The 15,440-nt window shown below is 42.3% G+C and overlaps 1 protein-coding gene across 1 annotated transcript in view; it reads right to left on the minus strand.

The window, feature by feature from the left end:
- Positions 1-1,282: 1,282 nt before the first annotated feature.
- Positions 1,283-15,440, minus strand: part of PDE4C (phosphodiesterase 4C) — a 51,928-nt gene continuing 37,770 nt past the window's right edge. The window contains exons 13-15 of the mRNA XM_063290684.1: positions 4,983-5,105; positions 4,317-4,499; positions 1,283-3,919 (exon numbers count right to left, since the gene is read on the minus strand). Coding sequence (XP_063146754.1) covers positions 3,374-3,919; positions 4,317-4,499; positions 4,983-5,105 — 852 coding nt within the window. The 3' untranslated portion in view covers positions 1,283-3,373. The remainder of the gene's footprint in view (positions 3,920-4,316; positions 4,500-4,982; positions 5,106-15,440) is intronic.

The raw sequence follows: 15,440 nt of genomic DNA on the forward strand, positions 1-15,440 counted from the left end.
AAAGGACCTGGCTTGTGGGAAATAAGCAGTCATTATTGTTTTTCCAGAGCTCCACTCATTTCTGCAATGATCACCATGAAAATGTCACATGCTATCCCAGTTGATCCTCTGCCCTTTCAAAATAATGTCCTTATTATTAGAAAGTGTTGTTTGGGATGAGGAGGATATTAAGTCCTTTGCAGTTGTAATAGTTGATCCTAATTTTCCCAAATCAGCTGGGTTCATGACTTGACACTTCTCGTCTTACCTTGCTGCTTTTTATGCCTAAAATCTAATCAAGCATCACCATATATTCTCTCTCCCTTTCTCTTTGCTCTAATTTCTCCCCTATTTACCTTTCTGTTTTGGATTAATTCCCTTTACATTTCCATCCCCAATTTCCACAGTCCAAACTCCTGTATCCAGTCAGACCCTGCTTGTTGGCAGTATCTCTTCTCTCCTGTAGTCATCATTCCTACTACCAGATGCTGTGTTACTGTGATCTTGTTGGGACTGGGATTCATTTTCAAGTTCTGGAGAGTTATAGCACAATTTAAAAAGCCAAAAAGCATCATTTTAACACTGAAATACATTGTAAGGAAAAAGGTGTTGCCAGAAAATACTTAATGTTGCAAGGAAACCCAGACAATCAGATAAAAATGCCAATACGTTCTCTATGGTTATGACTTATTTCACAAAGAAATAGTACCTCAATCTGCAGGGCCAGGCCCCAGTGGCAGCTCAGCAAACTCAAAGTGCATTGTGAAATGTGTGTGTGTGTGTGTATACAAACAAACATCCAACATATACATAAATATACATTTGCACACACATAATGCAGCATTTTTGAGTGCAAATCACAGTTAAACCAATTGCTATCAATAAAATTTGCCTGAACCAACCATTTGTGAGGTTATTACACATCAAAATATTATTAAGCATAAAGCTACAAAAGTTCTTTTTTAAAAAAGAGAACAAAAAATACTTACCAAAAATAAATTAAAAGTGGTAGCCTTCCCAGTAGTAATGCATAACCCCCCTCTCATAAGAGGTATATGGAAAGGTAATGATGAGACACTATTTCATTTTGGTGCATAGAATCCTCCTCTGCACTCTCCCTGGATTTTTAATATGTAAATAGATGGAGGTACAACCCTAGCCTTATATTCTATCAGCCATTTAAGTTCCTCAGATCATAAGCTGGCCTTGCCAAAACTTTACAAACCAACCTTTAAATCTCAATCTTCTGTTCATCTCTGCTACTTGCATTGGCTAACGATTCCCGAGTTTCAACGAACTCTGTAGAACTGCCTTATTTACCCAAAGCAGTAAAAGCACAAGATGCATCACTTCAAGTCAGCAGATTAAGTCTTCTAGGGAAAAAAAAAATCAATGGCTAGAGTACTATCTGGTTACAAGTCTCCTCTGGGATAGGATAGACCCTTTAAAGCATAGGGATATAGACTAAGCGGGACCGAATAGATCTTGATTGAAATCACTGCCATGAGAAATGCCATTGTTCAGCAGCAAATTCTGTTTGTAACAAGCCTCCTTTATGAATAGTAAGATACAAGGAGATCCAGATAACCCAGACAGAACAAAATAATAATTTCTTTGAATACTGAAAACAGAAGGGAAAAGTGTAAAATATGGAAGTTTTCACAGCAGAAGCCTGATCCACATAAATTTCTTCTCTCTTGATATCAGAAAACTAGCTTGCTAAAACAGAACAACTGTATTTTTGTATTTAGAAAACAAAATTAAAATGCCTTTTTTTTAAAAAAAATGGGCCTTTTGAGGAAGAAAATGGTAATGATCAAAAAAGCCAAAATAAATAGTGTATATACCACAGAAAACTTTTATGCGTAGTCTAATATGCACATACCACTTGGGATCGCTTCTCCCATTCCTTTTAGGAGAAAGGGGCAAAGAAGCCCAGCAGAGGGGCATTGATTTCACAGGCAAAAGACAAAGTGATTACAATGTCAGAAGAGCCAAATTATCATGTTCAGGTTTTTCCCCCCAGTAATTTGAAAATGATCAAAACTTCCAATTAACCTTGTAGAGCAGTTCTGCCAATAGCCAATTTTATATTAAGAGTTTGCTGGGAAGATTAATTAAATATTTAAAAAACATTAACTGCTCATTTCTGCATCAAACTTACTTTCTTCCCTTTCTAAAAACAATGAATAATTCAATTTTTCCCACCTGCTGCTGTGAAGAAATACATGTCACAAAATAAACATAATTTAAAACAAGAGTTTTTTTCCCCCTTACTGGAGAAGTAAAACAAAATCTGTATTTCTGTTTCAAACAGGGCTTCTGAATATTGGAGAAATGTGGTTATCACTTACTATAAATATTTTCATGTGGGAGAAAAGGTATCTAGGAGATCAACGTAAAGGAGGCTATTTTCAATGCAGCTACCAGAATGAGGCAACATGCAGTCTGTTGGAAGGCCTTCTTGTCTGAGTATCAGGAATCTGGTAGCCAAATGCATCCAACAGGATGAATTTCGTATCTCGACAGCATCCCATCCCATCAGAGCTATTTGTCATTTACAGAGACTGTCTCCTAGGCTGAATACTTCGAAACTTCCCAGGATGCTGGTTTTGTTACACTTGAGAAAAGCAAACATAATACTCTTTATCTGCACAATTCCCCTTTCTGCAGAAGCATGTCATTTTAAGATTCCCTTTTTGCCGAGTCAAATCATTGGTCCATCGAGCCCACTATATTATTCTGATTTTTAACATCTACTAAGGATCGTACAGAACCTTTCCTCAAATGTAATTTGCATGCTTGGAAAATGTAGGACTACAAAAGTCTGACCATTTGTCCAACCAGTCCAGTACTGTCTGCTCTAACTTGGAAAAACTCTCCGTGATCACAGTCAGAAAAAGAAAAAAACTTTTTCCCAGCCCAGGTACCCAAAAACCTTTAAATAAGAAGACTAAAGATGTCAGAGACCGAACCTGTGTCCGTCTGCATGCAAAACATTTGTTCTTACACTGAACTAAGAGCCGTATTTCCCCCTGGGCTTTCTTAAAGCAAGATGTAGTCTAATTCCAAGTTGAAACCAAACTAGAAATTAGTGATGTTGACAAGTCCAGCAGGAAGAATTTTTCCATTTGCCAGGTACAACTCAGATGCTGAGTAGCAACACTGGAAGGAAGACATGACAGGCAGAGTCTGATCTCTGATACTTTGCCACCTGGGCAAATAACGCGGTTCAAGCTACAGATTTCTTTGGGGAAGAAGAAGTTAATAGTAGCACCCCCTTACAATGGGGAGTGAAATCGTAGGTTACTGGCAGCAAGACATTTGGGGTGGGCTATTTGTGGTCCCCTTCTGGCCCTGCCAGAATGTAATGACCATCAGGGCCTTCCCCTCACTACGTCCCAAGAGGCAAAAAGGTGATATTTCCTTCCATGTCAAGACATGACTGTGTATCAGTCAGGCGCTCTCTCCTTGCTAACTCAACTGGATCGGCTATGGAACCACTATCGGTCTGTGGAAGTGTTCTTTGGTTGTCAAAGTTCAGCGCTCCCTTTTGTTTGATCAGGGTATTTCTATGGGGGCTGCCCAATTTGTCTGTTGGAGAAGGCAATGGCTCATTTGCAGATTCTGAATCATCAGTTGTCCCCAAGGTTTTGGATTCACTATTGTCCTCTTCCAGAGGGCTCTCAGTCTCTTGTTCAATATCTGACTCTTCTCCATCCTCCTCCTCCAGAGTAAGCTGGAACTTGAATTTGTCCGGGACTCCTCCACTTTTCTCCAAGCCTGACGCATCTGGGGGGGGAGAAGGACTATGTGGAATCATGCTCTGATACCATTCTCGGTTGTCTTCTAAAGTATCCAGGATTTCCTGGGCATCAGGATGAACTAAATCAGCCCAGGTTTCCCAAAGCGGATGGGCAATATAATCAATGAATCCCACCTGGCAGAAGAAAAACAACAGAGAATGTCATACACGCCACGGCAGACTTTTTGCTGCCCTACATTTTATAAGTCTGTATCTAATTCCCCCTCCAGTCCCAATCCTGCACTTGCAAAAAACGTAGGTGCACAGGCTAAAGTTCCCTGGCTCAAAATGCCCCTGATTGTGGATACCCACGTTCACTTTTCTCCCTCTCCCTTCCATCCAAGATGTCTTTACAATTATTATTGGCTATGCCGATCCCCAAAGCCTTTACGTTCATTTGTGCTTGGCTTTGCATTTTATTTCACTTTAGCATAAAAAGTCTGAGCAGGTTTATTTTCAAAGGCCCCAGCCACATTTAAAGGGCTTTCATCCCCGTGCCACCTATAAGCCTGGAGTTTACTAGCAGAGCCACCTGAGACTTTTCGATGGAGGCATTGTGTTTGTCACACATCGGGCTGATCTCCATGCCCTTCTCCCGCTCTCGATCTCCTTGGTGGAAAAATTCTATCATGATTCGGTCTGTCCACTGGCGATAGAGCTCTAGCGGCTTTGTGGGGTTGCTGAGGTCTGCACAGTGCACAATATTCTGCAGGACCTGCGGGGGAGAACAATTAGATCACATTTACACTAGATCTCTAATCAATGTACCAAATAAGAAATGTCATTGGAGGCCTTATCTTCACAACTAATATGTCACAGTACTTCAATCCTTCTATTGTATTAAGAATATTTAATAGTTAAGTTTATTTATACATCTCATTCCTTTCTTCCTCTGCCACTCCTCTTTTCTATTGCTTTTCTTAGCCCCAAACTCAGACAAATCTGTTTTAAAAAATATCTCTTAAGTTGATTCACATCTTCCTTACACTATTTAATAACGGTCTTTGAACTTAATAACGTTAATCAGCTGAACAAGAGGACCCCAGTGCAAATATCATTGACGTTCATGGTTTTAATAACTAACAGCAAAATCTTGAACTCAAACCTAACTTGGTTTAACTGTGAATTGAGCTTTGAATTCATACCTCTGTTTGAAATGTGCTCTTCTCCATTTTATACCCACTCCTCAGTGTCTCACCTGGATGCGATCTGAGTAGTTATCCAAAAGCAGGACCCCCAAGCTGGTCACTTTCTTGGTTTCTACCATTGTCTTCAGATCAGCCAGAAGATTCATATGTTTTGACATATCTGTTGCCAGGACCTGTTTATAACCCGCCCACCCCAAAAAACAAATGATTTCTCTGTCTGTCTCTCCTTCCCTTTCAAGAACACTAGAAAGAAGAGGCAAGAGACACCTGAGAAATGAAGAACCAGTTTCCAAACAAAGTTCAGATAAAGTTACATATAATATTTTCAGGAAAAAAGGCTTTGTTAGGCCTGCAGGCATACATACCCACCTGCATCCATACATACCCACCCTAGTAAAGCAATGTTACAAACAGTAAAGAGAAGCAGTAAGAAATAGAAGCCAAAGAAATTAAAGGCATGAGATGAGAAAAAGGAGGGGAAACCTTGCTACAACTGACGCCATTGCGGCACCTCTCCATACTTTTCTGTCCTTGCAAATCTTCCTCACTTTATTAACATACTTACTTACTTAATAAATTTATAGGGCCACCCAACTCGCACGCAGTGACTCCAGAGTGCTTCATAGGCCGCACTTTGTTCTTTAAACGTTTCATGGTTCTTTTTCATGTTCCCATCAACTGCATTCAGCCGTGATTTCCTCCATTTCACTCTTCCTTGCAGCCTATTCACTCTACCTTCATATATTCATTTGGTGATTTGATCCTCATTCATTCCCTCTCTATGACCAACCCCCCTCAAAGAATTTATTCCACTATGGCCACTCATTTTCGTATTTAATCCACATTCAGTTAATATACATTAATTCTTCACCTTTTACTTCTTGTTTTTAGCACCACTTTTTAACCCTAACTCATTCCCACTGCATTCAGCTTCTATTTATATTTCTTCTGACAAACCCAACTTTCACTTCTGTATAACAGAATAGGCTGGAACACATATATGTAGCCATTTTTCCTTTTTTTTGATAAAAAAGCACAGACCACACCCTCACCATAACCACATAGTACCCATTTACCTATCTACCACCATTTGCATGCCTTATAAATTCTCCATCCATTTCCCCATATTTAATAAACATTTAATCAAGATACACAGATTCATATATATATGCTTTAATTTTTTGCCATTTATGTATAATTTACAATCATTTACTCCATATTCCCTGTCAAAAAACAACTGCCCTGTTCTTTGATACATTAATTTTCAAATCCATATTCCTTGATGCATCACACAGTCTCTCTAACATTCACTGCAAATCATTCAGGTTCTTAGCGAACAACACAGCATGATATAGAAGTACATGAATATTCACATCCACAAACAACATTGCTCTAACATCACTCATTAGCATTCTTTAAACAGTTATCAATAAGTACATTACACAATCAAGGGGACACATCCTAATCTTACTCAGTGTTGAGTCATTTGCTAAGCAGTCCATGTATTCTCATATATGCTTTACTTTCAACATACCAGTAATCCTGGGTTAACGACCACTCATTCAGAGACTGTTCGAAGTTGTGATGGCGCTGAACTAGTCGTACTTATGACCAGTCCTCAAAGTGCTTCCCACAAGCAAAGTCAATGGGGAAGCTGGCAGGTAGTCCCAAGTTGCTCCGGTAAGTTGCTTCTGCTGCTTTTTCTCCTGAGGAGCCCACCACAGAGATCCTAGGGATCTCGTACTCTGAGGCACATGCCCACCTGCCCAGCCATGCTCGCGCCACAGCACCCTGTCCCTGGCCTGGATGTGGCACTGCAGTACCCATCCCCCACCTGGCCACACTCCACAGTACTCAGCTGCCAGCATGCTTGTGAGCCGCCCAGAACTTGCAATTTCCTGCTGGCTTCCCCATTGACTTTGCTTTGTAAGCTGGCAGGAAGTTGCAGGCTGCAGCCATGTGAGGTCCTTGCTTAATGACCCGTGATCCTTGCTTAACAACAGCAACAGGGACTGCTGGAATTTCTGTTGCTAAGTGATACAGTCACATGACATCACGCTTTACAACCACATCGCTTAGTGATGGAAATTCCAGTCCCAATTACTGTCATTAAACAAGGACTACCTGTATACTCTTATTCATGCAAAAATATTATATAATTCAAGCCTAGTCTCCTTATCAAATAAACTTTATTTCTCACATTCTTTCTCAATGATCTGCTGAAGAGCAGACATCTGATTCTCTTCCCCTTCTTGAAATAAAAGCCGCACTATACTTCCCAAGTTTTGCTCATTGTTTATTTATTTATTTATTAAATTTATATTACCGCCCATCTCCCCTGATGGGGGACTCTGGGCAGTTTACAATAAAAACAATAATAAAAACATCTAAACTTCAATCACACTTTAAAAACATAAATAAGATAAAAATATAAATATAAATATAAAATCCAAGAGGAGATGGAATCCCAATCAATAGGGGGTGCTATGGCACCAACCACCCCCAGGTGGAGCTATTACCCCTCCCCCCCATCCGATGCAAGGTGGCAGAACCCGGTCTTCAGTTTCTTCCGGAAGACTGGGAGCGAGGAAACCCGTCTCAACTCCAGGGGCATGATATTCCAAAGGGTTGGCGCCGCTGCAGAGAAGGCCCGCCTCCTGGACCCCGCCAGATGTAATTCTTTTGTTGATGGGGTCCATAGCATGCCCTCCCTGCCTGACCGGGTGGGGCTGGTCGATGTCATGGGGATAGACGGTCCCTCAGGTAGCCTGGTCCCATGCCATGTAGGGCTTTAAAGGTGATAGCCAACACCTTGAATTAGACCTGGAAGATTTTACAGCACCAATAACTATCCGAGCCGCCGCATTCTGGACCAGCTGAAGCTTCCGGATACTCTTCAAGGGTAGCCCAATGTACAGTGCATTGCAATAGTCTATGTGGGAGATGACAAGGGTATGAGTGACTGTTCAGAGGGCTTCTTGATCCAGGAATGGGCAGAGCTGGCGCACCACCTGAAGGTGTGCAAAGGCCCTCCTGGCTGCAACTTCCACCTGCTCTTCAGGCAGGAGTCGCGAATCCAGGAGGACCCCCAGGTTCCGCACTGGTTCCAAATGGGGCAGTGCCACCCCATCCAGAACCAAAGATGACAACTTCCTGGGAACCCAGGGGCCATCAATTCACAGCCACTCCATCTTGCCAGGGTTCAGCTGAAGCCTGTTGTTCCCCATCCAGACCCCCACAGCCCCCAGGCACTTGGAGAGGGTGGAGACCGCATCACTTACTTCACCTGGGATGGAGATATATAACTGGGAGTCATCAGCATACTGATGATACCTCATCCCATGGTGACAGATGATCTCACCCAGTGGTTTCATGTAGATGTTGAATAAGAGAGGAGAGAGAACCGAACCCTGCGGCACCCCGCAACGGAGGGGTTGAGGGGCGGATCTCTCCTCTCCTATCACCACCGATTGGGAAAGGCCCTGGAGGAAGGAGGTGGACCAGCACAAAGCTACACTGCCCACCCCCAACCCCCTGAGCCATCCCAAAAGGATACCATGGTTGATGGTATCGAAAGCCACTGAGAGATCCAAGAGAGCCAGGATGGATGCACTCCCTCCATCCCGCTCCCGCCAGAGATCATCCATAAGTGCAACCAATGCGGTCTCTGTCCCATATCCTGGCCTGAAACCTGATTGAAAGGGGTCCAGATAATTCGTTTCATCCAGAATCCTCTGGAGCTGCAGCGCAACCACTTTCTCAACCACCTTTCCCAAAAAGGAAAGGTGGGAGACAGGGCAAAAATTGCCCAGTATAGTAGGGTCCAGGGATGGCTTCTTGAGGAGGGGGTGCACCAACACCTCCTTAAAGGCAGCCAGAAATACCCCCTCCCTCAAGGATGCATTAACCATTGCCTGGACCCAACCACAAGTCACCTCCTGGGCTGATTTTACCAGCCAGGAAGGGCATGGGTCAAGGTGGCATGTGGTTGCATTAACAGTCTGGAGGATCCTGTCCACTTCCTCAGGCCCAACAGGATCAAACTGTTCCCATATAACAGGGCAAGTACGCTCCCTTGGCATCTCCCCAGACTCCACTGCACACTTAGAGTCCAACTCAGAATGGATCTGAGCAATTTTATCTGCAGATGCTTCGAAAACTCTTCCGAACGGCCCTGTAAGTGGGTCACTGAATTTACCTGACCCAAAAGAAATCAAACGGTCTTAAACAGGGCCATCGGGTGGCATTCTGCGGATGCAATAAGAGCAGAGAAATACATTATCTTTTGTACCCTTTAAATCAGAATTCTGCCAAAAACTTTTCTAGGCAACTTAAAACACTTACTCCTTGTAATTTTGGCATTTATTCTTGCTACTTCTCCCTTGTGTAGGGAGACAATAATGGTACGCTTCCAATCCTCAAACATAGATGCAGTCTTCACACATGTTAAAAAGTTGCTTAGACATTCCTTAAGCAAACCAGATCTGCTTTTTAACACTTCTCCACTTATATCCTCTAACCTGCAATCTCACCATTTCTCCATATTCTCACTCCATATAAAACTTCCATTTCATCAATTTCTCCTCAGACACTAACAGTTACTGCATTTCTTCCAATACTACTTTTCAACGTATCACCATCATTCTCGTAAACCTCTGAAATTCCAATGTTCCCTAACTTCAGGCTCTTTCCAAATAATTTCATTACTATTATCTTTAATTCCTTTCACTCTGCTGGAGGTTCCTTGTTTAGCTCTCTTCTCCTACTTCCAAAACAACTTTTATTACCATTAAAATCACTCTGCATTTTCTCTGCCTCTTTTAATTTTAACCATTCCTTGTTCTCTTTGACTATGTTATATAAGCTATCTTTTTCTGTTTAGACACATTATGTATCTTTCGCTCAACCTCATTTTTTGCAGCAGTTATCCTCTAATATACATTTTTTCTCATTCACAACCTCTTTCACTTGATTATTTCAGTAAGCTTCTTTTTTATACTTCCAGTTAGTGTAACTGCACACACTTCTGTGGCACTTTGTAATATAATTCTTTTCACTCTGTTCCAAGCATCTTCTACATCCTCTTTCCTTACATACACTTTCCATTCTTTCTGTGTAATCTATCTTTTAATCCTATTTTATACAGTCTCTGACATTCTCTTCCTTTAGTTATTCTTTCACTCTAGTTTCATTTTTTTCTTTTTTTACATGTATATTTTTCCAAGATCCATTTTTAACCTTTCTCCAAAATGGTCTGCATCACATCCAGAACTTCTCATCATCTTGGTATCCTTTACTAATCCTTCACTTGACCTTTCCTTGTAAACAATCAAATCAATCATGCTTTTAGATTCTTATTCATTCCTTAGCCATATGAATTTATGGATAGACTTATGCTTAAACCACACATTCAAAACAAACAGGCCTCTTTCTAAGCAGATACAAATTATCACAGTTCCTATTAATTTTTGAGTCTCTAAATGGCCTGATCATGTTTTTCTGTACCTTCTCATCTTGTTCCCATCCATCCACTCACGTCAACTAATACAATAATTTTCATCTGGATTACTTTCTTTCATGTTGTTGTTTATTCGTTTAGTCGCTTCCGACTCTTCGTGACTTCATGGACCAGCCCACGCCAGAGCTTCCTGTCGGTCGTCAACATCCCCAGCTCCCCCAGGGACGAGTCCGTCACCTCTAGAATATCATCCATCCATCTTGCCCTTGGTCGGCCCCTCTTCCTTTTGCCTTCCACTCTCCCTAGCATCAGCATCTTCTCCAGGGTGTCCTGTCTTCTCATTATGTGGCCAAAGTATTTCAGTTTTGCCTTTAATATCATTCCCTCAAGTGAGCAGTCTGGCTTTATTTCCTGGAGGATGGACTGGTTGGATCTTCTTGCAGTCCAAGGCACTCTCAGAATTTTCCTCCAACACCACAGTTCAAAAGCATCGATCTTCCTTCGCTCAGCCTTCCTTATGGTCCAGCTCTCGCAGCCATATGTTACTACAGGGAACACCATTGCTTTAACTATGCGGGCCTTTGTTGTCAGTGTGATGTCTCTGCTCTTAACTATTTTATCGAGATTTGTCATTGCTCTTCTCCCAAGGATTAAGCGTCTTCTGATTTCCTGACTGCAGTCAGCATCTGCAGTAATCTTTGCACCTAGGAATACAAAGTCTTTCACTGCTTCTACATTTTCTCCCTCTATTTGCCAGTTATCAATCAAGCTGGTTGCCATAATCTTGGTTTTTTTGAGGTTTAGCTGCAAGCCAGCTTTTGCACTTTCTTCTTTCACCTTCATCATAAGGCTCCTCAGTTCCTCTTCACTTTCAGCCATCAAAGTGGTATCATCTGCATATCTGAGATTGTTAATGTTTCTTCCAGAGATTTTAACTCCAGCCTTGGATTCCTCAAGACCAGCTTGTCGCATGATGTGTTCTGCATACAAGTTGAATAGGTAGGGTGAGAGTATACAGCCCTGCCGTACTCCTTTCCCAATCTTAAACCAGTCTGTTGTTCCGTGGTCTGTTCTTACTGTTGCTACTTGGTCGTTATACAGATTCTTCAGGAGGCAGACAAGATGACTTGGTATCCCCATACCACTAAGAACTTGCCACAATTTGTTATGGTCCACACAGTCAAAGGCTTTAGAATAGTCAATAAAACAGAAATAGATGTTTTTCTGAAACTCCCTGGCTTTTTCCATTATCCAGCGGATATTGGCAATTTGGTCTCTAGTTCCTCTGCCTTTTCTAAACCCAGCCTGTACATCTGGCAATTCTCGCTCCATGAACTGCTGAAGTCTACCTTGCAGGATCTTGAGCATTACCTTACTGGCATGTGAAATGAGTGCCACTGTTCGATAGTTTGAACATTCTTTAGTGTTTCCCTTTTTTGGTATGGGGATATAAGTTGATTTTTTCCAATCTGATGGCCATTCTTGTGTTTTCCAAATTTGCTGGCATATAGCATGCATTACCTTGACAGCATCATCTTGCAAGATTTTGAACAGTTCAGCTGGGATGCCGTCTTCTCCTGCTGCCTTGTTATTAGCAATGCTTCTTAAGGCCCACTCAACCTCACTCTTCAGGATGTCTGGCTCTAGCTCACTGACCACACCGCCAAAGCTATCCCCGATATTGTTATCCTTCCTATACAGGTCTTCTGTATATTCTTGCCACCTTTTCTTGATCTCTTCTTCTTCTGTTAGGTCCTTGCCATCTTTGTTTTTGATCATACCCATTTTTGCCTGGAATTTACCTCCAATGTTTCTAATTTTCTGGAAGAGGTCTCTTGTCCTTCCTATTCTATTGTCTTCTTCCACTTCCGCGCATTGCTTGTTTAAAAATAATTCCTTATCTCTTCTGGCTAACCTCTGGAATTTTGCATTTAATTGGGCATATCTCCCCCTATTGCTGTTGCCTTTTGCTTTCCTTCTTTCTTGGGCTACTTCTAGTGTCTCAGCAGACAGCCATTTTGCCTTCTTGGTTTTCTCTTTCTTTGGGATGTATTTTGTTGCCGCCTCCTGAACAATGCTGCCAACTTCTGTCCAGAGTTCTTCCGGGACCCTATCTACTAAGTCCAGTCCCTTAAATCTATTCTTCACCTCCACTGCATATTCCTGAGGAATATTCGTGAGCTCATATCTAGCTGATCTGTGGGTCTTCCCTAATCTCTTTAGTCTGATCCTAAATTGTGCAAGAAGAAGTTCATGGTCTGAACTACAGTCAGCTCCAGGCCTAGTTTTTACCGACTGTACAGATGTCCGCCACCTTTGGCTGCAAAGGATGTAATCAATCTGATTTCGGTGTTGTCCATCTGGTGAAGTCCATGTGTAAAGCCGTCTCTTAGGTTGTTGGAAGAGAGTGTTTGTTATGCAGAGTGAATTGTCTTGGCAAAATTCTATCAGCCTATGTCCTGCTTCGTTTTGTTCTCCCAGGCCATACTTACCTGTAATTCGAGGTGTCATTTGACTGCCCACCTTAGCATTCCAGTCTCCTGTGATGAAAATAACATCTCTTTTAGGCGTGTTGTCCAGTAGGTGCTGCAGATCCTCATAGAACTGCTCTACTTCAGCTTCTTCAGCATTTGTGGTTGGGGCGTATATTTGGATCACTGTAATGTTAGATGGCTTGCCCTGAATTCGAATTGACATCATTCTGTCGTTTTTGGGGTTGTATCCAAGCACTGCTTTAGCCACTTTACTATTAATTATGAAGGCTACTCCATTTCTTCTGTGGTCCTCTTGTCCACAGTAGTAGATCTGGTGGTCATTTGATGTGAAGTGGCCCATTCCAGTCCATTTCAGTTCACTGACGCCCAGAATGTCTATCTTTAATCTTGACATCTCACCAATAACTACATCCAATTTGCCCTGGCTCATAGATCTTACATTCCAGGTTCCAATGGTGTGTTGATCCTTAGAACATCGGATTCGCCGTTCACCACCAGCACCGTCGGCCGCTAACCGTCCTTTCGGCTTTGAGCTAGCTGCGTCATCACGACTGGGGCTAGTTGAGCTCATCCTCTGTTCCTCCCCAGTAGCATTTTGACCATCTTCCGACCTGGGGGTCTCATCTTCCGATGGTATACCGACATATCTCTGGTTGTACTGATCCATTTAGTTTTCACGGCAAGAATACTGGGGTGGGTTGCCATTACCTTCCCCAGGGATCGCATTTAGTCTGACCTCTCTGTCATGACCTTCCCGTCTTGGGTGGCCCTTCACGGTTTAGCTCATGGCATCATTGAGGTGCTCAAGCTCCAGCACCACGACAAGGTAACGATCCTTTGCGGAGACTTTCTTTCATAGTGTTGCACATTTTCCTCAAAAACTGATCCCTGGTTCTGATGTTATCACAATTTGGAAGAGCGTAACATGAACTGTCACCAACACATGGATTACTACTTTTATATGTATCCACCATCACTAGATGGCATCAATTCATACTTTTTGACATACATTTTAGCCTTTTCATTCATAATCAAACATGCACATTCATTTCCCTTCATGTATTCATCAGCTCTTATTACCTTCATTCAGATCTTTTAAACCCTTCCCCTTTCTCATAGGACCCATCCAACATCCCCCTAATGGTGGCTTGAAGATGCCTCATTAACCATTCTTTAAGGAAGTACCCGCACAACATTATCTTCAGTTCGTCTCAGCCCCTAGCTGAGCCCACCTCATTGTGTATTTAGTTGATTCAGTGTTACAGGGGTGCTTATTATCTTCTCCCAACCCAAGCCTTGCTGTATACAGTTTCTAGCACTTTGCCAGGGATCATGGTACAGACACAATCAGAATCTGCTTTTGGCATGTTCCCTCCCCTCCAGTTGGTGGGCACTACCTGCTATGACGATTTGATTTATGTTGTGGTATGACATCTGGCTTCTGTGAGCTGCTGCCTATGTAATGCCAGTCTGGTGTTTATCAAAGGATACATCAGGTCTTTTGGGAGTTCCTTATTAACTTGTGAAGCATTACTAGACCTTTCTTTAAAAAAAGAAAACTCTTTAAAAATTGGGAATGGAAGAGGAGTGGGGTAGTAGTAAGATTGCTATGAAGATCAACAGTAGGGCAACTCCAGAGGTGGCCGAAAGTATTTATTTTGTTTTCAGTATGATTGTTAAAATGGTCAGATCGGCTCTGGTGGTGTGGTGGATTTCGGCGGTGCTGCTGGTTCTCAGGAAGGAGGGAGCACATTCCAAGAAGGGGAAGGAGATAAGTGGAAGTCCAGAGGGCAGTTGTGGGAGAACCAAGAGGTTCAGAATAGCCCCACCCTAGAGCTTTCCCCTGAGGTTAGGTAGAGTTGCTTTAGTCTGGCAAGATTCTGTCTATATAGCAGTAGCAAATAAAGAACTGAAGTTTGGCTGGACTGGTTCTTGGTTGTTCTTGGGCTAGGCCTGACAGGTTGAGTACCAGATCATTGATTCATAGGCTTCTGTCACTCAAACCCTGATGGAGTTGGGCGGCATCAAAATTGAATACAGGTAGTCCTCATTTAACAACCACTCATTCAGTGACTGAATGAGTGGTACTTACAACAAGTCCTCAAAGTTGTGGCTGTCACAGTGAAACGCAATCACAGTGACCACCCCTAACCCCTGTGGTCAGATGATTGCGTTTCAGGTGTTCTGGAACCAGCCCGCACTTCTGACTGTTGCAGTGTCCCATGGTCACATGATCGCAATTTGCAACCTTCCCTGCTGGCTTCCAACAAGCAAAGTCAATGGGGAAGCTAGCAGGAAGTTGCAAGTTGTGGTCACGAGATCCTCACTTAACAATGGCAACTGGGACTGCTAGAACTGCTATTGCTAAGTGACATGGTCATGTTGTTTTCTGATTTACGACCATGTAAATAAAAGTAAGAGGAAGGAATATAAAGTTGGTTTATCTGATCATGATTAAAATAGATACACTGTTATCTCTGGTAACCCTTAATGGACTTTTGCTGATCAGGACTGAATGACAAGGCCTTACGGAATTGTTTATAGATAAAAGATGG

Source organism: Candoia aspera, chromosome 1 (assembly GCF_035149785.1).
Source record: "Candoia aspera isolate rCanAsp1 chromosome 1, rCanAsp1.hap2, whole genome shotgun sequence".
Taxonomy (NCBI): domain Eukaryota; kingdom Metazoa; phylum Chordata; class Lepidosauria; order Squamata; family Boidae; genus Candoia; species Candoia aspera.